Raw genomic sequence first — 25481 nt, 5'->3', positions numbered from 1 at the left:
TTTATGCTGTTCTTTTTCTTTTTATGCAAAATAAATAAACAAATACTTATCCACGTGCCCTTATTATCATACACGGATAAAGAAATGCAAACCAATACAAACGGAAATATACAAATTAAAGAATTTAAATATGAAAAAAGTAGGCCCATTCAAATTAAACAAACTGTATTCGACTGTAATTAACACATAGCCTACATTTTAAAATAAATTCCAAAGCGTTGATTTGTTCAAAGTAAATAAATAAATGGGATTTAATGGGATTTTAAATATGATATTTAAATAATATAAATGAAAACATTTAAACCGAAAATAAAATACAACAAAAAAAAACATACAGTAATGTTTACGGCGGAGCGCATGTCCGGAAGTGGCGTCATGATTAGCGCCAAACTTGAAGCCTGTGAGGAAGTAAACAAACAGTGACTGTAAGTACTTCTCTCAATAATAACTGTCAACATTTCTTTCTTTAAGCAAATATTTTTCCAATAGTTTCCTCGGTTTATATTCTTTCCCCCCACATTCATTCTTATATAGTTAAGTGGAGCCGCTGTAAAGTTAGAAACAGCAGTTAAATAGTTCAAACACAGACAGTATCTGTCATTATTTGACCCATTATAGAACTGATATCGCCGAATTTAGATTTTGAGTCTCTTTATGTTTTAGAATAATATTAGATACGTGTTCAGTCATTATAATACATTTTAACGTGTCAGTAACTTATTGATTTTGTTCTGTATCGTTTATAATGATCTATATTAGGATGATCATGGCACATTGAGAGCTTTATTTGTTGTAGTTTTCCTTTTTTAAACTTTAGCGGGTGAAAGATGAGCAGTCCGGGCGCTGACCGGGGGTCATGGAGGGGTGGAACCAGCTCAGCTGCTGGAGGAAGAGGATGGAGAGGAGGAAGAGGATGGAGTGGTGGTCAGTACAGTGGCTGGAGAGGCCGTCAGTGGAGCAGAGGAGGAGGAGGAGGACGAGGAGGGAACTATCCCACCAACAATACACAAAATAGTAAGTGTCTTAAAGGGTTACTTCACCCAAAAATGAAAACTAGCCCATGATTTACTCACCCTCAAGTCATCGTAGGTGTATATATCAGTCTTCTTTCAGACGAATACAATCAGAGTTATTTTAAAAAATGTCCTGGCTCTTCCAAGCATTATAATGGCTTTGACTTGTTGGGTCATTTTTGAAGTCCATGAAAAAGTGCATCTATCCATCATAAAAACTGCTCCACACGGCTCTCTGGGTTAATAAAGACCTTCTGAAGTGAAGAAGCTAGTTATTTTAGTCTATAAAGTTTTAAATATAGATATTTTTCCTACACAAATTTCGCTTCAGAAGGCCTTTATTAACCCCCTGGAGCTGTGTAGAGCATTTTTATGAGAGCCAAGATATATTTTAATATAACTCAGTTGTGTTCAGCTGGAAAAAAACAAGAAAGTTATACACACCTAGGATGGTTTGAGGGTGAGAAAATTATGACTTTTATTTTTATTTTTGAGTGAACTATCCCTTTAAAAGCTAGATTAGAAAAAAAATAACTAGGAAACAAATTAAATGTAATTAACTATAGTAATAATGTTGAATATAAGAAATTATAATTTATAACTATTTTTATTATTATGTATGTTGTTGTTTTTACTCCACAGAATTTACTCCACAAGTTAGTCTGGCTCGTGTTAGTCAAGCAACCCTTGATATTACGTGTCCATACAAAGGATGGCGACTCTATTTTTCTGAAGGTTTTTTATCTTCCCATTTCCATTATGCTTCAGAATGCATTATTGACCTGTGGGATGCATATGTCTTAATATCTTGATTTTGATTTATGATTTCAGTAGTCTGTGATTTACATTTGTTCCTTTTCCAGGATTTGTTGAAAGTTCACCTTATGTTGAGAAGATAAAAGTGTTTGAACGGTACTTCACATCGCAGATGGATCTTTATGATAAGGTATCAGAAGTCATGATTTGCACTTTTTGCAGTTTTGAAAAACTAAAATATTAATTTTAGATTGTTTTTTTTCACCCTCAGGATGAGATTGAAAGGAAGGGCAGCATTTTGGTGGACTACAAAGACCTTCTCTCCAACACTTTGCCCGATCTGGCCAAAGATCTTAAAGAAATGCCTGAGAAGATCCTGGACTGCTTGGGTGTGGCAATCCATCAAGTGGGTCTTGTGATACGCATTTACATTTGACTTTTTTCAGTTTAACATCATGTCAAAATCTCTGAAGATCAAGCTGAAATAATTGAATCTTTCTCCGCAGGTGCTGACTGTGGATCTGGAGAAACATGCAGCAGAACTGCAGGGGCAGGAGGAGCTTCCTGCAGGCGTGCGGCCCATAATCAACATCCCGCATATCAGCGCCAGGTGAGACTGTGCACTTGCCTTTATGAATGTCAAGTCAAATGTATTTGTATATTTCACAATGCATATTGTTTAAAAGCAGCTTAACAGAAACCATGATGTTAATGTTTAAAATATCTTAATATCTTCATACCTTAGAGTTGCATTTAGCAAATTAGAGCTAAATGGGTTGTTGATGTGACATGGCAAGATAAAAATGAATATAATAAGTATTGTCACCATCATTTAAAATGCAGTAAATCAGTTAAACATTTCTTACATATACCTGGTGATATAGAAATCTGCTTTGTTATTAGAATATATATATTTTTTTGTTCCTTTTTGAGCCAAATCTCAAAATTATCCTATGGTGTGACTGCCTCAGGCATGGTTCAATAAATTACAACTTTTATAAATTTAAAAAGAAAAGCAGGCAACTGTTAATAAATACCTCAAGCATAATTTTACAAGTGTCTATTTTAGTAAATTGCAATATTTTTCTTCATCCATATATTTCTAAAAGTGTACGAACTTGATACATCTTGTCACTCACTGAAAATCATGTCCTCCGGTGTGACACCTATCCTGGTTTTAAATCGGGCGATTAAATAAAGTTTAAAGGGATTGTTTACCCAAAAATTAAAATGTGATGTTTATCTGATTACTCCCAGGTAAATATAGTAATTACTTATGGTAAATGTTTGTCTCAGGATTTTTCAAATATTTAACTTTTTGGTTGTCCTTTAGTGCGACACCCCTATATTCTTAATTGTCACACCATAAGACACATTTCAGTAAAAGTGTTTAAAAAAACAGTGAAAGAATTGACAAAATTAGTGATCCCTTATATTTCCTTAAACATCAGAGTTCACACTACATACAAATATGTATAATGTTTTTCTTCAATAGTGGTGTTTTACAAATGCCCAAGTATAATTTACATTTTGTGATGATACAAGCAGTTGAGATTTGATATATAGTCTATATCACCCTTGTATACACTAATATACTCTATCTATGCTGATACATTTTTGAATGCTTATATATCCAACTGGGTGATAATATAGTTGCATTTTGTGCTGAAAAAAAAAAAGGGTTTCATTTCTTGTTTGCGTTTCTCTCTTTTAGGGTGTATAACTATGATCCACTTACTCCTTTGAAAAGTCTGAGAGCGAATTTATACGGCAAGTTTGTTGCGATCAGAGGAACCGTGGTGAGAGTGAGTAACATTAAACCGCTCTGCAGTAAGCTGGCGTTCGTCTGTAACAGCTGTGGAGACACACAGAGTGTCACACTGCCTGATGGGAAATATACCATACCAACTAAGGTACAGTGTGCTTTCAGCTTCAGCCGACATTACTTGTGTATAAGATGTTTAACAAGTTAGATTATTTTAGTGCCATTCCACCCATATTTATGTAGTATCTATAATTTTATTTTATTCAGTGGAAAGAAAACTAATTTTAATATTTCTACAAGGAAAATTACAGAGAAAAGAAAGAATAATCTGTAAACAATAAATCTAAAATTAGACATTGCACATAGTAAGTAGTAAATGTCACAGTGGCTGTATTTAGGGATGTCACATATTATTATTTTCTTCTCCAGTGTTTACAGGCTGAATGTCATGGACGGTCATTTACTCCTAACAGAAGTTCACCTTTCACACTCACTGTCGACTGGCAAACAATAAAGTATGAAAATATATAATTGTTTTTCAAATTTCTTTTTTAATATGTTTTTTTTTCTTGCTTTCAGTTTTCTTGCTTTCAGTTTAAATGCCATTTAAAATATAGTCATCTTTAAATATGTTCAGCTATCCTTTCATGAGAATACATTTTTTTATTTGAAGGTGCAATATGTAAAAAAAACATGTAAAATATTTGTAAAACTATGTAAATTATCCCAAAAACCACTAGGCCAGTGTTAAATAGTTTGTTCATTTGGGTACTTACAATATCCCAAATGTTTTCAACTATTTGTAAATCGTGAGAAAATTGCTGTTTTAACCAATGAACCGGGACGTGTGAAGGAGTCGCCTTTCAATTGCTCAGATGTGTCTAATATGATAAACAGAGCTGTGCTACCTCATACTCATGACCGGAAAAGCGGAAATGCCGCCGGCGACTGTGGCATAATAAAAGTCCCGCTGCTCGCGAGGCGTGTGTTGCGTTCATCTTATTAATAATCGCTCCAGCGGCCTTGCTCAGCTCCTCAACACTTGCCTCTGCTCTGCTTTACACTACAGTAACGTTAATAATCTCACCCATGAACATGATTTCTGCCAGAGTCCTATCCCGATTCTTTCCCATCGACTTTAAGGTGAAGACCACATGTCCCAAGATTGTGTACTCAAAAGTGGCGTCATCAAACTATGCCTTTGTTTTGAATAGGCGACCTCTAGCGGACGGAAAAGTTACAAAGGGCACCTTTAATTTCCATTAGAAAATAATGATGATGATTGTTTGCCAGTGTTGTTTTACTTATCACTTATAAGTATTACACTTGGTGTAAGTTAGTAAGTTAGTTCACCCCAAAATGAAATTGATGTCATTAATGACTCACCCTAATGTCGTTCCACACCCGGAAGACCTCCGTTCATCTTCAGAACACAGTTTAAGATATTTTATATTTAGTCCAACAGCATATACAAGTGAATGCACACTATACTGTCCATGTCCAGAAAGAGAATAAAACATCATCAAGTACACCATATGTAACATCAGTTGGTTAATTTGAATCTCTTGAAGCATTAAAAATACATTTTGGTCCAAAAATAACAAAAACTACGACTTTATTCAGCATTGTCTTCTCTTCCGCATTTGTTTTCAAACCTCAAATAAAGATTCAAACAGTCATGAATCAGCGTATTGATTCATGATTCAGATCGCCAATGTCACGTGATTTTTGGCAGTTTGACACGCGATCCAAATCATAAATCAACTGTGTTACGGGTGTGGAACAACATTAGGGTGAGTCATTAATGACATAAATTAAATTTTTGGGTGAACTAACCCTTTAAAAGAACACCATTCCTCATTGCCATGATTTCTCCTCTTGTGCGCTTCCCAGGGTTCAGGAAATGATGTCAGGGGACCAGCGTGAGTCCGGTCGAATTCCACGCACCATTGAATGTGAGCTCACGCAGGACCTGGTGGACAGCTGTGTGCCTGGAGACATGGTCACCATCACGGGGGTCATTAAAGTGTCCAGTGAAGAGAGTATGAATAATTTTCCACACTGTCAGTCCAAAGATCTTTACACACATATGCATTAAGCTGGTGCTACTTAGATTCTTAAAAGGCAATTTCTTATTAACAAATGGTTGATTCTCATTAACTTAGCAAGCTCAGAGATGTGTCCATATTACAGTCTGGCAAATATCAGCTAGTGCTATTTTTACATCCGACCTCATTGGTCTGTGGAAACAGGACAGCCTCGGGTGGCCTTCTGTCTGACTCAGTTACTAGATGATGGCCACATTCACAGCTCTTTCTGTTGAGCTGTTATAACCCTCAAAATAATACAATTGCTTAGACTCAATTGTATATTATATCCATTTATTTATCAGTGTCTATTTACACTAAATTCAAATAGCCTGCCATTGTCTGTTTGGGGCAAAACAGACGAAATACACAAGATGGTTTTTACGTTCCTCCCCAGTTTAGGAAGAGGAAGGAGTAAAGAAAATGTGGTAACAAGAAAGTTAGGACAAAGTTTTAATAAAGTAAATAAAGATTTGAATCCGCTTTTCCCCAATCTTATTCTTCTCCGTATTACCATCACAAATCAGTGTAGTATAAATGGCCTCTGTCTTTATTTATTCAATACCGTTAAGTAAGGCAATGGACTGCTTTTTAGACTAATTTGGCCCTATCATACACCCGGCGCAATTTGGCGTCAGACGTGACAAGTGTTTTTTGCTAGTTTCAGCTCGATGCAGTTATCATTTTCACGTCCTGCATCACAAATTCCCTCGTGCCATCTGTTTGCCCATGGGTGTACTGGTCTGAAAACCAGGTGTTCAGGTGCATTGTTGGCAACATGTTGCTATTTTGAGAAACTGAAAACAACTGAAAAACTAACAAAAACCTGCTCTAAAGTCCAAAGTGCAGTATTTTTTGTGTTATTTAAAGGGTGTGTTAGTAATAGGAGGTGCACACTGTGCATACACTCTGCTTATTACACACAGGGAAGCACAACAGCATAAACACATTTTTAAATATTAAAAATATTCAGCAAATCCACCATGGTGTGAGCACAACTGGCTTTTAAAGGGAATGGGAGATGAGACTGATTGGTTTTTTGCACATTATGTCGAAAACACACCCATGACTCATTAAGAGACTAGGCACAACCCTTTTAGACCATGCACTTAGATCGTCAAAATAGTGCCGCTAGTGTCTAATGACAGCACATTAAAACTTATTTATTTATTTATTTATTTATTTATTTATTTATTTATTTATTTATTTATTTATTTATTTATTTATTTATTTATTTATTTATTTTCCAGACCTGGAAAAAGTCAAAAGTTATGTTATCTAAGACTGTTGTATTCCATGATTTGTGTTTGTGTTTTTCTTCAGGAAGTGGCAGAAACAAGAAGGACAAGTGTATGTTTCTGTTGTACATTCAGGCAAATTCGGTCAGCAACTCAAAGGGTCAGAAAAGCAAAGCCTCATCTGAATCTGAGGGCCAGGGACCTTCAGTGGAGTTCTCCATTAAAGATCTCTATGCCATCCAAGAGATTCAGGCGCAAGAGGACCTTTTCAAACTCCTAGTGAAGTGAGTAACATGTAAGAGATAATGTATAACCAGACAGTTGTTATCGCAAAACTTCCTTGAAGAAAGCAATTTCTAGCAAGCGGCAAGTTCAAACTAGACTGACATTTAAAGCATACGGTACAGTCATACCACTTGTTACATGGCATTTTGCCAAATAAATAATTATGAGGATAAGAGATATTGATTGAGATTAACCATTTTAAAATCTTAAAGCAATCATTGCAAAATGGCAGCAGCAGCGTTTGTATGAAACAAGAGATAGTGAGTATGCGATGCCTGGATGACATATAATTAAATATCTAGACAAAATAATGATTTGAGTTTTAATATTTTATTAACTCACCAAATGAAGAAATTCCTAGCAAGCATATAGCGCCCTCTTCAGTTACCTGGATGACCCTGTGTTATCAGTTTTTAATAGTTGTTATTGGGGAATATAACATCAAAATCAGGTTTTTCACAGAGCCTTATAATAATAATTAGACTTAAAGATGCAGTGTGTGATTTTAGTGGCATCTAGTGGTGAGGTTGTGAATTTCATCCCCCCCTTTTGGAGCAAATAGAGAAGCTACGGTGGCCAACACAGGACAAAAAATGTCGTCGTCTGAGACAGACAGGCAGAGAGTAGCTAGAGCTCTGTTGGGAAGTTTGTCGGTTTAGGGCCACTGTAGAAACATGACGGCACAAAATGGCAACTTTACTGTAAGGGGACCTGCGGTGTGTGTAGATAGATAATAAGGTAATAAAACATAACGGTTCATTATGTAAGGTCTTTATACACCAAACATAATTATGTCTATTATATTGCATTTCTGTTAATAGATCCTCATAAATACTACACACCTTAAACATCTTAATAACATTACATTTTAACTAGTTGCATATACTGTATGATCAATGAAGAAGCTAATGTGACTTTGTCCATTTAATTGCAGCTCTCTTTGTCCTGCCATTTATGGTCATTTGGTGAGTGTCCAAATATTGTGTTCGAATTATTAAGTAAATGAAACCATAAAATGACATGACTTCTGTAACTTGTCTGCTCTCCCTGTGTTTTCTCAGCTTGTTAAAGCAGGATTGGCCCTGGCTCTTTTTGGCGGATGTCAGAAGTATGTTGACGATAAAAATCGTATCCCAATAAGAGGAGACCCACATATGCTTATCGTTGGAGACCCTGGACTTGGTAAAAGTCAGATGTTACAGGTACATATGAGCCCTTCTAATGCATTTTTCACCCAGTCAGATGATTGTAAGGTTATTAAAATGCATTATGTGTGCTGTTGTTGTGTGTGTGTATGTCCAGGCCGTGTGCAATGTAGCTCCACGGGGTGTATATGTTTGTGGAAACACGACGACCACCTCAGGACTGACAGTATCTCTGTCCCGGGACAGCGGATCGGGAGACTATGCTCTTGAGGCTGGAGCGCTGGTGTTAGGAGATCAAGGTTTTTAAACCCAAGTCCATATTTTGAGAAACAATGTCTTCTGAATTAATTCAGGAAACAAATGTGGAAGAGTGTTACTGGGTATAGTCATTTAAAAACAGTGAGTTTATTAATTTCTCCAGGCCTCTGTTGCATTGATGAGTTTGATAAGATGGGCAGTCAGCATCAAGCTCTCCTCGAGGCCATGGAGCAGCAGAGCATCAGTCTGGCTAAAGCTGGGATTGTCTGCACCCTTCCTGCTCGAACCTCCATCATCGCAGCCGCCAATCCTGCCGGAGGGCATTACAATAAAGCTAAGACTGTCTCTGAGAACCTGAAGTGAGTGAATGCCTTCTAAAAATGCTTTTTTTGTACATTGATTATAGTTAATTGGGTTTAAAGTGATAGTTCACGCAAAAATTTAAATGTGATGTTTATCTGCTTTCCCCCTGGGCTTCCAAGATGTAGGTGTGTTTGTTTCTTTAGTAGAACACAAATTAAGATTTTTAACTCCAACCATTGCTCATATAATGTATAATGTCAACGGGGTCTAATTCTGATTACGACCCCAACGGTTGGAGTTAAAAATCTTACTACACACCTACACCTTGGATGTCCTAGGGGTAAGCAGATAAACAACAAATTTTCATTTTTGGGTGAACTATCCCTTTAAGATAAGGCGATACACAGAAAGCAGACTTCTAAACGCACCAGTAATCATGAGTAGCTAATGGTTTATGAAAGATCAGCGAAAGCAATATCATAAAGTTTAATACATTTATAATAATAAACACTTCAGCTGCCAAGTAGTTGATATGCATATTTTGGCTCTTTAATAATGTCAGACGTTAGATCTGAAAACATAAGGCTACACGCGACTACCATCCCCGGAGCCATGTGTAGCAGTTATATGATGGATTGATGCACTTTTATGGACTTCAAAAACAAAGCAACATTCACTAAACTTTATAAAGACAAGGTCAAAACAGATTTTACCTGACAGACTGGGAAGAGACGAGCTGCAACAATGGCAAATGTGGGAAAAAACTAGCTTTTTTGACCATTCATGCATAAAAACCTGTTCTAGTACTGATCAAAAACAACATCAAGACTTTGTAAAAGGGCATAATAAGTTAAAAGTGTTTCCTGTGTCACTCTAGAATGGGAAGTGCCCTGCTGTCCAGGTTTGATCTGGTCTTCATCTTGTTGGACACCCCTAATGAGGACCACGACCACCTGCTGTCCGAGCACGTGATGGCCATGCGAGCAGGGAAGAAAAACGGTGCGGTCAGCAGTGCTGCGGTCTCACGCTACAGTACGCAGGAGTCCAGCATCTCCATTCTGGAGGTCACCTCGGAGAAACCACTCTCAGACAGACTCAAAGTAACATTTGCCTTCTCTTCTTTTCTTAAACAATTCTATTGATTTGATACCCCTTCATGGTAACATGTTATAATAAGGTTTCATCTGTTACCTACGTTACATGAACTAACAGTGTTAATATCAGCATTTACTAATACATTTTTAAAATTAAACATTGCATCTGTTAACATTATTGGAAAGTGAACTAACATGAACAAAAACTAAACAACTGTATTTTTATTTATTTAACTAACATTAACAAAGTTAGCTAATGCAGCTAGCTCATGTTAGCTAATGCAATAACTAATTTTTACAAATGAGACTTAATTTTATGTTACTAACTTCCTAATAACTTTCATTAATAACATTAACTAACATTAATGGTATTTGCAAATGTCACTATTTCTATTTCTCATATATATCTGAATGTACAACAACTACTATCTGTTAAGTGTTGTATGTTTGTTTATGATTTATGAACTAGTTCTATTGCTAACCCTTATGGTATCACTTTACAGTAAGGTTTCATTTTTTTTATTAGTAATAATGAACTAACAATGAACAGTACTTCTATAGTATTTATTAATCTTAATGTACTTTCAAAATTGTATTCATACGCTTCATTTCAAAATCGAAAGTTGTACCTTTTAACATTAGTTAATGCACTGTCTAACATAAACAATGAACAATTGTATTATTGACTAACAGAATTTGTATGTATTAATATTATTTCTTACAAAGATTGATAAATGCTGTATAAAATATTGCAAATTTTTAAGTCATGCTGGGTAATGCATAAATAATGTTAACAAATGAGAATATTATGTGACTAAATCATAATAACTCTTATTAATAATGTTTTTTAATGCAAATATCATTATTGCTAATTCATATTTGAATGCACAACAACTACTGCATCATGTTTTGATTATTGCCTTAATTTACAGTATGTACAGTATGTTTTATTAATGCATGCTTACTTTAAATATCATCTGTAGGTGGTTCCTGGAGAGAGCTTTGACCCCATCCCTCACCAGCTCCTGCGGAAGTACGTGGGTTACGCTCGGCACTACGTTCACCCGTCTCTCTCCGCAGAGGCTGCACAGGTCCTGCAGGACTTTTATCTGGAGCTGCGCAAACAGAACCAGACAGCCGACAGCACGCCCATCACCACCCGCCAGCTGGAGTCCCTCATCCGACTCACAGAGGTGGCAAGAATTGGCAATTTTCATTCTAGTGGTGGGAAATGCCCCAATATTGAGGCTTGTTTCCACCAGGGCATAAAAAATTAAAAGGGTATTTGCTAATTTTTATCTCACAATGCTGAGTTTATATCTCGCAATTCAGACTTTATAACTAGCAATTTGAGTTAATGTCTCTTAATTCTGAGTAAAATTTCTGAAAGGTATTAATATAAACCAAGGGTTGTTTAGGGGTTTTCTGCATATGGAGGGGAGAGGGTAATGGTTTTATTGGTTTATTTAAAGGATTAAAAGGGATTGAAGGAAATAAAGAAATATGGTAAAAGTTCCAGTTCTATTGTAGTTATGACATAAACTATTTGCAAAATGTTTTATTTTTATTTTTAATATGCACTCATTAAATCTTATTTTTATCTGCCTAATATGTAAAAATGCAAAACGTTTCATGTGGCATCAAATTCAGTTATGATTTACATAAATAATGTCATATTTTCAATTCAAAATGGTGAAATTTAATTAAAAAGGTCAAGTATTTTGCGTCACTTGATATAACTGATGGTTGCTAAAATTGTAAAAAAGTTGTCTAATATTACATGTTAAGCTACTTGCATCTTACAATGCACTCTTTTACTGCTATAACTGAAGTGTTGCCTTGTGCAATAAGGCAATGGCAATTTGGAAATTTCAAGAAGATCAAATATGGGGGTTGGGGGGGGGTGATTTGGCCATTTTTCTAAACTTTTCTCAGTTGTGAGATATAAACCTGCAATTGGGAGATATCAAGTCGCAATTCTGAGATGTATAATTTTTAGTTAACATAAAACACAATTCTGTCTTTTTTTCTCTAAATTGTGAGATATAAACTTAAAATGCGAGTGATTAAGTTGAACTGTGAATTAAAAAAGTGGCAATTACCATTAATTTATTTGGTGGTGGAAACGAGCTTTCATATCTATTTCTGTTCTTTCTGAAACTAGCCTTTAGTTTACTTCACAGCAGAGTAATTTTATTTTTACTATTATATTTTATTTTGTTTTGTTAATACTTTAATTAGATTGTTTAGTTATATACAGTATATTTTTAGTTTTTATGTTAATTTTAGTTAAATTGCATTATTATTATTAATTGATTATTTTCCTTTTTAATTTCCATTTAGTTTAAACTATTATTTTTATTTCATTTCAGCTTTATTTCAATTACCAGAAATGTTTTTAATGGTTTTAGTAATAGTTTTAGTTAATGATAATAACCCTGCTTCACAGGCACAGCCCAACAAAACCATGAGTTACTATTTGCATTTTGTTAGATAAAGATGTGTATATTACCTTGCCACCAAGATGAGGCTGCAGTACTTTTGGTCTGTTGATTACAGACAAGGTCTCTCTTTTTTTTTTTTTTTTTTTTTTTTTTTTTATATATTGAAGGGAAGGAAAGAAGGATGTGTATTTAATGCAATGTTTTTAAAATAAATAAGCTTTTGAAGGTCTCTCTCTCTCTCTCTCTCTCTCTCTCTCTCTCTCTCTCTCTCTCTCTCTCTCTGCAGGCGCGAGCTCGTGTTGAGCTCAGGGAAAAAGCTACACAAAGTGATGCGGAGGATGTCGTGGAGATCATGAAACACAGGTGCCTCATAAAAGCTGCATTTGCTCTTGGTTATATCCTAGAATACAGTTATGATCATTACTAAATAAAGCATAGTAATTTATTTACACTCATATTGGGAAAATTCTAATATTCAAATCCCAATTCGCAAATCACATTCCTCTTACAGCCTAACACAATCTGAGTCATATTAAGAATATCTTGGCTCTTCCAAGCTTTAAAATGGCAGTGAATGAGGGTTGAGATTTAGGAGCCCAAAAAAGTGCATGCAGCCATCATAAAAATTATCCATACGGCTCCTGGGGGTTGATAAAGGCCTTCTGAAGCCATAAACGAACTTTTGTGAGAAAAATATCCATATTTGTAACTTTATGAACTGTAATTACTAGCTTCTGTTAATGGCCGAACGCGAGTAGTTATAGCAGAAGAGTGACCTCTGACCCAGCGCATGACATATTGATGAACCGAGCAAAACAAAACACTGGTCACGAATTAGAAGTCTAAAAGATAATTTTTAAAGAGAAATGTGGGAGGAGCTTGAGTTTGTTGTTTGAACCGTGAGAGGCATCTACTCTCACCTGAGCTTACGCTAATCTTACATCATGTGTCGGGTCAGAGGTCACTTTTCTGCTATAGCGTACAGCTGTTACCAGAAGACAGTGATTATAATTTATAAAGTGACATGGATATGGATATTTTTCTTTAAAAAACGCATGGTTTGGCTTCAGAAGGCCTTTATTAACTCCCAGGAGCCGTATGTATTACTTTTATGATGGATGGATGCACTTTTTTGGGCTCCAAAATCTTAAACCCCAATTCACTGCCGTTATAAAGTTTGGAAGAGCCAAAATGTATTTGAATATAAATCAATTATGTTCGAAAGAAGAAAGTCATCTGTAATCCAGTAGCGGTGGCTTTGGGAATGGCCTCACAGGGCAGCGAAGCATTCTGGGAATTGTAGTCTTTCATCCCCATGAGACAAAAATACATTTTCTGTCTTTTCTCAGTCTAGAAAGCACCAAATTCAAAAATAATTTCACATTTCTACTACATTAATGACCCAGTTTAAATACAGGTTCATCTTTCCAGCGCTGAAGTACTCCTTTAAGCCATTTTGTAGTATCAATGATGTGAGTACTATTGTCTTCAAACTGTAAGTGACAACAAGAAAGAGTGCTTAACCAAAAAAACAAAGTGTGGCCCTGTTGGACACTTTATGCTCTCATAGTATGTCATTTGGACCACAACTTGCATAACATGACTCTGAAACTGAGACTCTTTTTAAATGTCAACTCCCTATACATCCTCAAATTACATGACATTTTTAAGGCAGTCTTGATTGGATTTCCTTGGTTGTTTAATTAATAAAATGAAACGGCTGTATCCCTCATGTTCTTCTGCGTTTAGCCTAACCGACACATACTCGGATGAATTTGGCCGTCTGGATTTCGACCGCTCTCAGCTCGGCTCTGGCATGAGCAACCGCTCGAAAGTCAAGAAATTTGTCACGGCGTTGAACAAACTCTCTGAGCGCACCAACAAAAGCATGTTTGAGCTCCAGGAGCTGCGACAGCTCGCCAAAGATCTGCAGATACAGGTGAGCATCACCTACACTACACAGCACACTTTGAATCCACTTACCGTTAGGTCCTGTTTGATTTATCATCTTCTTTTTTTAGGTTATGGATTTCGAGGGTTTCATCAGTGCCCTCAATGAACAGGGCTACCTTCTGAAGAAAGGCCACAGGATCTATCAGCTTCAGACCATATGAATGAAACATCTCTTATGATGTACTGTTGAGTCTGTTTTTAATGCAACATACATTATATTTATATCACACAATGTACTGTATGTTTAAATTAAATGCTTCTGTTATTAACTGTTCATTATTTTCATGTACATAGTTCTCTTTAAATAATATATACCTGTAAATACCTTGTCAAAAAACAAGCCGTAACCATATTTCTGAACATTAAAACCGAATGTTTATATTGTTTTGTATTTTATGATATGACTGGTAGTGATGTTACCTGTGTGTCCGTTCAGCAGATGCTCCTGTGTTCAATACTGAATGCTGTTTAAAAAAACACACACACATAATACATGTACCTGCAGAAAATATGCAATATGTATTCATTAACGAGTTGTAAAATGTCATCAATAATAAACAAATCAAACAAAATTATAAAATGTTTTTTTACTGTATTTGAAGGAGTTCCTATGTTGATTATGATTATAACACTAAATTGACATTTTATATTTATATTATTTATAATTCTGTTATATATTAATATATGTAGACCTATAAAAGCTTGTTTTGGCCACTGAATAAAGCTCCACAAAAAAAGTCACATTATAAAATTAGTTTGACATTATTTGAAGTAGTTCCTATGTTAATTATGATTGACATTCAATTATGAAATTTTATTTTACATATATTATGTATAATTATTTTATATATTATTATATATAGAAGTGTGGTAGTTTGTTTTGGCCACTTATTAAAAAAATAAATAAAAGTCACATTCTAATATTTTTAACTATTTGAAGTTAAAAGTTGAGTTTCTGTGTTAATTATGATTGTGATTTTATTTTACATGCATTATATTATTTTATGTTTTATTTAAAGGAGTTCCTATGATAATTATGATTATGACATTTTATTTTACATTTATTATGAATAATTATTTTAGATATTATTAGATGTAGAACTATGGATGCTTTTTTACTAGAGACTTTTTTTCTCTGAAATTGCATAAAATAATATATCCTTTTTTCACAGAATTGCGAGCTGCTTACAGTTGCGAGAAAACAGAAGTGAAAATTCTGAGCTAAAATTACCTTTTACATTTTTTATGCATAGCGGTAACAAGCTTCCATATAAAACAATATTACTATTAATATTTATTAGCTGATAAATTGAATGGCAGTTTTTATCAAGTGTTATATTAGAAAACTATATGTAATGGCACAGTGATGCACTTTTATGAATGAGCAAACATTACTACATTAAAAATGTGGTAAATATCCGCTATCATCATAATCAAGTTATATTACCACTTCGCATCTAATAGACTGCGTTAGTTTATTTTTATTACAATGCATATTAGAGCGCGGTCCCTTTAATACACACACCTTTTTTGACAACTGTCGTAAAGTAGGCGGGTCGAAACACGGCAGGGTAAAAACATGTGGGTCGGCGGTGAATGTCTTAAATATAAAATAGTATGAATGCGTTAATTTCTAAATATGCCGCTGAATGCTCGTTTAAACAAATCGCGGATATATATCATCTACTTGCACTGATATAAAGAAGCTGACATGTTTCTGGCAGCGTGTTTGACTAAGAGCTGGTTCGGCTGTGCTAAAGGACACATCCACAGACTGAGAGTCAGCAATGCTGCCATCTGCCACTACACAAGACCTGCAAACCTGCAGCTGAACAACACTACAGCAGAGCTCAGATGGCTTCAGAGACTGAAGAAAAGCTGCTGGACCTCCAGAGGACCCGATCTGGACCCTCATCAGAGATCATGTAGATCTAAACTACAGAAGCTTCAGCTGTCAGTGTCGAGCAGGAGTTTTAATGCTGCTGTCAGTCTGTGTGGGTCGCATGGCTTTTGTACTGATGCCTCTAGAAAGCCAGTTTTGGGAGAAAACTGTTCTAAGCGGGATTCAAGGGAAAAGGAGGAAGTTCAACAGCAAGAAGCCTCATCACTTCCAGCTAAAGAGGGACATTTCCATTTTAAAGAGCTGGTGAGTGACTCTTGACACTCTTATTTTCACACTTCTGCTACTACACACTAGTTCTGAGTAAATTAGGTTAGGGGCTTTTAACATTGGGGACACAGGGTGAAAACAGTGGAGTAATAAGTGTGTGTGTGTGTGTGTGCGTGTATATATATATATATATATATATATATATATATATATATATATATATATATATATATATATATAGTAATAAATGAAATTAATTAAATTATTTAAGTCAATGTAAAATTATATTAAAACTAATTCATAATTAAATAAATAAACAAATATAGTAATACATTAAATTAAAGGCACAATATGTAAGATTTTTTTGATGAAAATATCCAAAAACCACTAGAACAGTGTTATATATTTTGTTGACTTTTAAACTTAAAGGGTTACTTCACCGCTTTTTCATATTAAACTATGTTATTCCCTTAACTTAAACGAGTTGATACATCCCTCTCTCGTCTCAGTGCGTGCTCTTAATCTCTCTGACACGCAGTGACGATCTGATAGCATTTAGCTTAGCCCACTAAGCAAAGTTTATTCACTATGGAACCAAACAGAGATCAAGTTAGAAGTACCAAACACCTCCACGTTTCCCTATTTAAATACAGTTACACGAATAGTTGAACGATCAAGTATGGTGACAAAATAAAACGTGGTACTTCTCTAATCGGATTAAAAAGGAGAACTATAATGTATGGCGGATTAGCACTTCTGAGAGTACTTCGGCTCGGCGCAGTAAAAAGTCCCGGCCGAAACATCTTTCCTCACACCTCCCCCTCACTCTCATTTCTGTCAATAGGGAGATGTGAGGGAAGATGTTTCGGCCGGGACTTTTTACTGCGCCGAGCCGAAGTACTCTCAGAAGTGCTAATCCGCCATACATTATAGTTCTCCTTTTTAATCCGATTAGAAACGCGCCACGTTTTATTTTGTCACCATACTTGATCGTTCAACTACTCGTGTAACTGTATTTAAATAGGGGAAACGTGGAGGTGTTTGGTACTTCTAACTTGATCTCTGTTTGGTTCCATAGTGAATGAACTGGGCTTAGGGAGCTAAGCTAAATGCTATCAGATCGTCACTGCGTGTCAGAGAGATTAAGTGCACGCACTGAGACGAGAGAGGTATGTATCAACTCGTTTAAGTTAAGGGAATAACATAGTTTAATATGAAAAGGCATTGAAGTATCCCTTTAAAGTATCTCAAATGTTTACAAGAATGTGTAAAATCCAGAGAATTTATCGATTGTAACGTGCGTCACATATGAGTGACATCATACCTTCGATTTCTGGTTTTATTTTGTAGAAACCATGGAAACACCAAAGACACTTTAATATATTCTGTGTTTTATTAGACAGGTGAGCAACTGTTTTGATCATTGATAGCAGAAAATAATCACTGTTCTCCAGCTCAACACAGTTAGTCTTATTGTTTAAATCTGGTGGTTTATTTACTGTAGAGAGTACCATGTTTTACCACCTAAAATGATCTCTCGCTGCAGTGTGAACAAGTGTCTCATAGTAGTGCTGAGCCAACGCACAGAGGAGCATTATAACATCACTTTCAACACACTCAGATGTGTAATATGATAAAACAGCGCTGCGTTACCACACACATGCACAAGCAGAAGACGCGGAAGAGGCGTTTTGGAATAAAAGCGTTTTGAATAAGTCACCTGTAGTGGCAAAAAATTACTTATTTATGTCTAATTATTATTTAAAGGCCGAATAAGTCATCTTAAAAATAGGTATGCAGCTATGCACCAATAACCGATAATTCTTTATATTTCCAAGCCAATAAATGATAGATTATTTAAATCCACATTTTTTACAACAGGGGTTTTCAAACTGGGAACTCCAGGTAAAACAGTGAAAAAATAGATATAAAGGTAAATTAAATAAATTATATTTAAGTAAGCTATGCAATTATTTGATTAAAATAAAAAAATAATAACCTAACAATATTAAACAAAAAATTGGGATGCACCAGTAGGAAAATTGTCCGATGTGATTTGATAACCAATAAGTCTTTTTAATAATAATTTTAAAAAATATATATTTTTAATATATATATATATATATATATATATATATATATATATATATATATATATATATATATACATACACACAAAATTAATATATAAAAAATATATATATAATTTTTTTTCCCAAAAATTATAAAACAGTTAAGAATATTAAAAGAAATATATACAAGTAAATTAATTCAATTTAAGTAAATGAAAAATATATATTTGAATAAATAAATGATTCGACTAAAATAAACAATAATTTAAATAATAATTCGATATAAGCAAAAAAAATATAAGAATATTAATTACAATAAATAATAGCTAATAAATCAATATATCTAGTATTGTGTAACTTTGTCAACTCTAGTGGATCAAGTTCATAATTAACATTACCGATGTAAGAATAATATTTTATAAAGGTAGATATTCTGAGTAAGAAAATCATATTGCAGTGTTCCTTACAAACAACAATATATGCATTAATATATGCAATATTTTATTTAACTGTCCCGCCTATATATATATATATATATATATATATATATATGTGTGTTAAGTTTTTGTCATGAGGATAGCCATAAGTGCTGCTGACATGACATTAAATAAAACTATACTGATACTGCTTTAATTTCTACAACAGTGACATTCATGCAATTTTAAGTATGTTAAATCTCTTTTGTGTATGCATATCCATAATTTCATGTAATTTCATGTATTCCCACCAGTATGAGAATCCATGGACGATCCCTAATTACCTCTGTATAGCCCGGATTGTTCTGTCACCTCTCGTGGGATATTTAATCATAGAACAGTACTTCCACGTCTCTCTGGGGCTTTTTGCACTGGCCGGAGCAACAGACTTGGTAAGTTTAAGAAAATGTGATCTGATAATCTTAGTTATTTTATTTTTAATGTCCTTTAAAGGTGATTTAGTTGTGTTGAACAATGGTTTCACTTTCAGTTGGACGGCTACATCGCTCGTAACTGGCCCAATCAGAAGTCGGCTCTGGGCAGCGCTCTCGATCCATTGGCTGATAAGATTCTCATTAGCGTTCTTTACGTCAGTCTGACATACGCACAGCTCATCCCAGGTGAGACCATATGTTTATTTTCTGTCATTATTTATTCACCACTTTATAGGGATGTAACGCTACATTGTATATCGATATAAATGCGACAGTATGTATTGTCTATCAGGGTTTTTCCTGCATTAACATTTTTTGGGTGGCCGCCAAAACACATTTTTGTCCCGCCAAAGCCTTATTATAATAAAAGTCAATACTTTATTTTGGCTTAAAATATCGCGATGAATATCGTATCTTGAGAAGTATCAAATTGTGACACAATGTACCATTACATCCCTACCACTGTAGCTTAATTAGGGCTGAAATGATTAATCAAGTTCAACTCGAGTTAATCAAATTCAAAAAATCCTCGATGCAAAATTATCTGCCTCGATGCTTCGTTTAGTCCATTTAACTACACACAGATGTTGCAGAAATATATTTTTTGTGTAAGGACTCGGAGTATGAGAGGATTGCGGTTATAACCGCGGTTCAGGTGGGTAAACATACCAAAAATTGCTGGTGGATGAGAGATAAATCATTATTGTGTTGATTTTAGTAAAGACGCAGAACTCCCATTTCACGGTAAAACGCAACGAATGTGTATCATTCTTAACTTTCGTTTTTAGCTCATGTTGAGATCAAAGACCGCAATGCGAGAGAGAGTGGCATCAGCACTGGTAATATTGTTTAGTCTCATATTTTTAAATGAAGACAGCAACTGTGTGTTGAGCTTTAGGATGTAACGCTGAACATTTAAGTTTCATTTTGCGGCAGTTCGCGCGGCAGCTGAGGAGATACAAGCAACTATAAACACACATTAACACCATGGAGTTTGCAGCTTTGCACATGCATCACTTTGTGTGTGTGTGTGTGTGTGTGTGTGTGTGTGTGTGTGTGTGTGTGTGTGTGTGTGTGTGTGTGTGTGTGTGTGTGTGTGTGTGTGTGTGTGTGTGTGTGTGTGTGTGTGTGTGTGTGTGTGTGTGTGTGTGTGTGTGTGTTTGTGACATGAGGACACAAATGTGTATTATGACAGGTTTTACAAGGAGAGGGTGAAATATGAGGACATTGGCCATGTCCCCACTTTTCAAAATGCTTATAAATCATACAGGATGATTTTTTTTTTTAGAAAGTAAAAATGCAGAATGTTTCCTGTGATGGGTAGGTTTAGGGGTAGTGTGTGAGTGATGGGTAGGTTTAGGGGTAGTGTGTGTGTGTGTGTGTGTGTGTGTGTGTGTGTGTGTGTGTGTGTGTGTGAGTGAGTGATGGGTAGGTTTAGGGGCAGTGTGTGTGTGAGTGATGGGTAGGTTTAGGGACAGGGGCAGTGTAAGGGGATAGAAAATACGGTTTGGACAGTATAAAAACCATTACGCCTATGGAATGTCCCCATATGTCACAAAAACAAATGTGTGTGTGTGTGTGAGTGAAATCTTTAATGAGACTTTATATATACTTGATAATATCTTTTTGAAATACACCATTAAAATGTTCTCAACGCTAGGTGCAACAAACATCAGAACATATGCTGTAACGTGTGTGTGAGACTCGCAGCACTCGTGCTTTCATTGATTTGTGTAATTTAAATATCACATTTTAATCATATTTATAGCTACTAACTTAATGAATCAAGCTGTTTTACAATGATGAATGAATAGCTCAAAATGTACATCTGTAGCCTATGTGCGATGTACTTTTACCAAATAAGCTTTTTTTAAAGGTGCCATGTGTAAAAATTGAGGTAAAAATATCCAAAAGATGACCTAAACGCATCAAAAGAATGAGAAGAAATAAGGGCGATGATGTCATTAAAATAATGTCAAGTTACAGTGCTGCAGAGATATCAACCATAATTAGCAGTAGCATTACTAGCCCCGGCCCGACAGGTGTCGTAATACCAGTCTTGGCCATGGGAGGCGGTATGCGGGCAACATAACCACCAGCCAACCTGGCGTACTTGAACCTGATGTCAATCGTGTGGAAAGTACAGCCCACTACTTCATTTCAGTTCAGGGAAGAGAGCGGACGGATGGCCGAAGCCCTTGGCCCCTTAAATGTATCCGATATGATAAAAATAGCTGTTTTTACCCGGTGACTGTGTCCCGTCCCGTCATAATAAAAGTCCCGGTACTCGCGAGCCGTTTAGAATAGGCGCCCTCCAGTGGATGAAAAAAGTTGCATAGTGCACCTTTAAAGCAACCTATTTCAGTGTAGCTAATATGTGACGAAAACATCGCGCTTACACTGAGGATTTGAATTTGTGATGATCGAGTTGTTGATGGTTTGTTTTTAACACCGGATTCGGTGACGTTAGAGATGATCGCACATCTCTAGTGTGCCCATCTCTACTCTTGTTCTTATTTCAAGTGTCCTTCCTGTCCAATATGTTTAGCTTCTTACAAAAGCCACAAAGCCACAGAAGTCAGTCTGTATGCTTATGTCATGCCTGAGCTGAAACATGAAAGTTTATTTGCACAACATAAATACAATGTTTGGGCATTATTGTTATTTAATATTACTATTATTTTGGTTTATTGGTTGTAGGTTTAGTTAAACTATGTTTACTTTTTTTAAAGTAATTTGAAATAGATTTTTATATAATATATGTCAATTGTATGCATTAAAATTGTTTAGTTTCACAGTTATTAATGTATGGATTTTCAGCAATAAAACTAATATTTTCTAAAAAGAAAACATTGTTAATCTTAAAATGTTAATTTTAAGATCCCTGTCTTATTTTATATATTTAGCATTGCTCTTTAATAAAGAAAAAAGTAATTATTATCCGATTAATCGATCGATTAAGTGCTAGATTAATCTATTACAAAAAGAATCGATAGCTGCAGCCCTAAGCTTAATTTCTTTAAAGAGGACCTATTATGCCTTTTTCCATGTTGATCTGTCTTTAGTGTGTAATATTGCTGTTTGTAATTTATCCAGTCTTGGTTTACTGTATTAATGTTCTTTGCAAATCCTTTGTGTGTTTTGAACAAACACTTACCAGCTTAGAATAGTTATGCTTCATCACCCCATATTTGCATAATCAGTTAGGGTTTACGATTTCAGGAAGCACATAATGCATTATAGCAGTTATATCAAACAGATGTTTAGTTGGAGAATATGAACTCTAAACTGGTGTGTTTTTTTCCCCTCAAAGCTCCACTGACAGCATTGATCATATCCAGAGATGTAGCGCTGATCGCTGCTGTTTTCTATGTGCGCTACAAAACAGTTCCTCCTCCAGTAAGTGAAGAACTTTCAAACGTTTGTGCTACTTTCTGTCATATTGCAAACAGGAACTTATGAGTAATGCAGTAGTCAGATTTATGTTTCATCATTGCACTTAAAGGGAAAGTTCACCTAAAAATGAAACGTTTGTCATTATTTACTCACCCTCATGTTGTTCCAAACCTGTATGAGTTTCTGTTATCTGTTGAACACAAAAGAAGATATTTGGACAAATGTTAGTAGGCAGTTGACAGCACCCATTGACATCCATAGTAGAAAAAAAATACTAAGAAAGTCAATGGGTGCCGTCAACTGTGTGGCAGGTCTTTCTTTGTTACAGCCCCTAAACTATGGAACTCTCTCCCCCTGCCTCTCAGGACAACAACCACATTACATGAATTTAAATATAACCTCAAAACACTTTTGTTTAGTCAGTATTTATTATCAGTCATGAAATTGTTAACTTGACATAACACAATGTTGTATTGCAAATGTAGTGCGATTTGCAACTGCAATCATTCAATTACTTGGACTGGGCAAATGTCCACTGTCATGCCCACTTTAGAGGATGGATACCCGACCCGAGCCCGACGGTACCCGACGGGTCGGGCCGGGTTCGGACAGATATTTAGAAATGACGTTCAGGTTCGGGTCGGGCTCGGTCACGTCAGCGCGATAAGGCATTGAACCTTTTCAATTTAAAACTGCTTATTATGCAAGTAGCCAATGGGCCTGTTTAACTTGATGCAATGGTTTGTTTCTGTGACTAAATTAATGTAAAATATTACCCTAACATCCGTCTTCCTGCATGCAGAAATTTGTTTATGTCGCCGTGACAACAACGCGCAACACGTGCGTGCATATTGCCCGCGGCATCCCTGTCATTCCAGTGAGCGCAACTTCAGCGCTGCTGGCAGCAGGACAGCCTTGAAGACATCCACAGTTGATGCAATCCTTTTTCTGCATAAAACCTCGATTAGCCTAAACTTTGATGGATAGATAATGTAAATAGATCCCGTGTTGCAGTTTAGGAACCATACAGTTTGAGAAAATTGGTAAGATGACTTTCATTTCAATAAGCATGTCAATTGTGTTACGTTAATGTTTTGTTCTGTTAGCTTGGGCCATTTTTAGCAGACCTTTGTACATTTAATTTCAGTTGGCTATTTGATTGTGCTCTGTGTAACGTTTGATGCCCCATGCGCGTGCTGATGCGCTCGTCTGTAACGTTAAACATTTCAGAATGCCTTCCTTACAGTTGCTTAATAAAAGCGGGCTTTCCACACAAACAAACGTGCGTGTCATTAGTATATGAGGGGAAAAAATAGATTTTAACTGTCGGGCTCGGACATAAATATTTTAATGCCTGTCGGGCTCGGGTCGGGTTTGGTTACTGCTCTGTCGGACGCGGGTCGGGCTCGGACAGAAAAATGCGGCCCGAACCGCACTCTAGTCCACTTATCTATGTATAAACTGCTTGTTATTTACTGTTATTGTAAAGCGTCCTTGAGCTTGGGAAAGGCGCTATATAAATTAAACTTATTATTAACAGATAACCGAAACTCATACAGATTTGGAACAACATGAAGGTGAGAAAATGATGAAAGTTTCATTTTTGAGTGAGCTATCCCTTTAATCTGTGTCATCCTCAGACATAAGTGTGTTTTACAGACACAATATTTAACATTTTGTCTTTATTTTCTGCTCAGGTAACCCTCAGTAAATTCTTCAACCCCTGTTACACCACTGCCCGACTCAGACCAACACTCATCAGCAAGGTAGACTGAAACACAAAGATTTCACTCTTCATAAAACCTTGTTGTAATCCATATATGCTTTAACTAATATGTTAGTTTCGTATTTCTACCCATATCAGATTTGAATGACTCTGAACCAGGAATTCATAGAAATTTTAGCCAATACTGATAGTAGTCCTTTCACGATTATTACAAATAAATGTGTGTGTGTTTCAGATCAATACGGCAGTGCAGTTGTTCCTGGTGGCGGCGTCTCTGGCGGCGCCTGTGTTTCAATACACTGACAGCGTTTTCCTGCAGTCACTGTGGTGAGCTTTCACTTTCACTCCTGATATCAAACATTTATCATCACTCACATTATTCTAATCATCCAATCAAATGTATTATTTTGGCAGGTACATAACCGCACTGACGACCACGGTGTCTGCTTACAGCTACTATCATTACGGTAAAAAGACCGTTGAGGTTCTGAACAAAACCAAGTAGTCGGCACAGCTGGATTTGACCTTTGACAGAAACATGAGGGAATCCTTGGAGTAATCAGTCTTTGTGGATAATGAGAATGAATGCCACGGTCTTACTCGTGTAACTGAGGCACTTTAGTTTGTATAGAGGGAAATTATTTTGATTGCAATATTAAATTCATGTGGTGTCACTTGTGATCATGTGATTTTCAACTTCACAGGAAACCTTTTTAACAAAAAATCACTTTTAATGAAATAAAAAATGGACATCAAATACACCGTTGTGTTTATAATGTGTTAGCAGATTTAAAGAGAATGATTTGAACGTAGAGTGTATTGTAGTGACTGTAGGTTTAAACTGGTGTTTAATAGACATTAGAATCACAGTGTACAACTTGTTTCCTTCAAGGAGAAATAAGGCTATAGATAAATAGTCTTAAATA

At 35.7% G+C, this 25481-nt stretch overlaps 2 protein-coding genes across 2 annotated transcripts; both read left to right on the top strand.

Annotated features, from left to right (window-relative positions):
- The first annotated feature begins 372 nt into the window (after positions 1–372).
- mcm8 (minichromosome maintenance 8 homologous recombination repair factor) lies at positions 373–14882 on the top strand. The gene is made up of 19 exons (XM_067454474.1): positions 373–425; positions 818–1014; positions 1656–1748; positions 1877–1959; positions 2041–2175; positions 2276–2379; positions 3484–3682; positions 3964–4049; positions 5428–5576; positions 6945–7143; positions 8079–8109; positions 8206–8346; positions 8447–8588; positions 8711–8906; positions 9728–9950; positions 10928–11137; positions 12675–12751; positions 14138–14327; positions 14410–14882. Exons 2-19 carry the CDS (start codon positions 828–830, stop codon positions 14500–14502), a joined length of 2538 nt encoding a protein of 845 aa, XP_067310575.1. The 5' UTR covers positions 373–425; positions 818–827; the 3' UTR covers positions 14503–14882.
- A 1004-nt stretch (positions 14883–15886) lies between these two features.
- crls1 (cardiolipin synthase 1) lies at positions 15887–25314 on the top strand. The gene is made up of 7 exons (XM_067454473.1): positions 15887–16487; positions 19254–19391; positions 19490–19619; positions 22747–22832; positions 24527–24595; positions 24791–24882; positions 24970–25314. The coding sequence occupies exons 1-7, from the start codon at positions 16053–16055 to the stop codon at positions 25058–25060; spliced, it is 1041 nt and encodes a 346-aa protein (XP_067310574.1). The 5' UTR covers positions 15887–16052; the 3' UTR covers positions 25061–25314.
- The last annotated feature ends 167 nt before the right edge of the window (positions 25315–25481 follow it).

Source organism: Pseudorasbora parva, chromosome 10 (assembly GCF_024679245.1).
Source record: "Pseudorasbora parva isolate DD20220531a chromosome 10, ASM2467924v1, whole genome shotgun sequence".
Lineage (NCBI taxonomy): Eukaryota > Metazoa > Chordata > Actinopteri > Cypriniformes > Gobionidae > Pseudorasbora > Pseudorasbora parva.
Note: the sequence above shows the minus strand (reverse complement) of the source record. Positions and strands in the feature narration are given on the sequence as shown.

Coding starts and splice junctions, on each gene's coding strand:
- mcm8 (XM_067454474.1), top strand. CDS start 828: ATGAGCAGTCCGGGCGCTGACCGGGGGTCATGGAGGGGTGGAACCAGC. Junction 8,110..8,205: donor CTGCCATTTATGGTCATTTG/GTGAGTGTCCAA, acceptor GTGTTTTCTCAG/CTTGTTAAAGCAGGATTGGC. Junction 14,328..14,409: donor CCAAAGATCTGCAGATACAG/GTGAGCATCACC, acceptor TTCTTTTTTTAG/GTTATGGATTTCGAGGGTTT.
- crls1 (XM_067454473.1), top strand. CDS start 16,053: ATGTTTCTGGCAGCGTGTTTGACTAAGAGCTGGTTCGGCTGTGCTAAA. Junction 19,392..19,489: donor TGGCCGGAGCAACAGACTTG/GTAAGTTTAAGA, acceptor TTTCACTTTCAG/TTGGACGGCTACATCGCTCG. Junction 19,620..22,746: donor ATACGCACAGCTCATCCCAG/GTGAGACCATAT, acceptor TTCCCCTCAAAG/CTCCACTGACAGCATTGATC.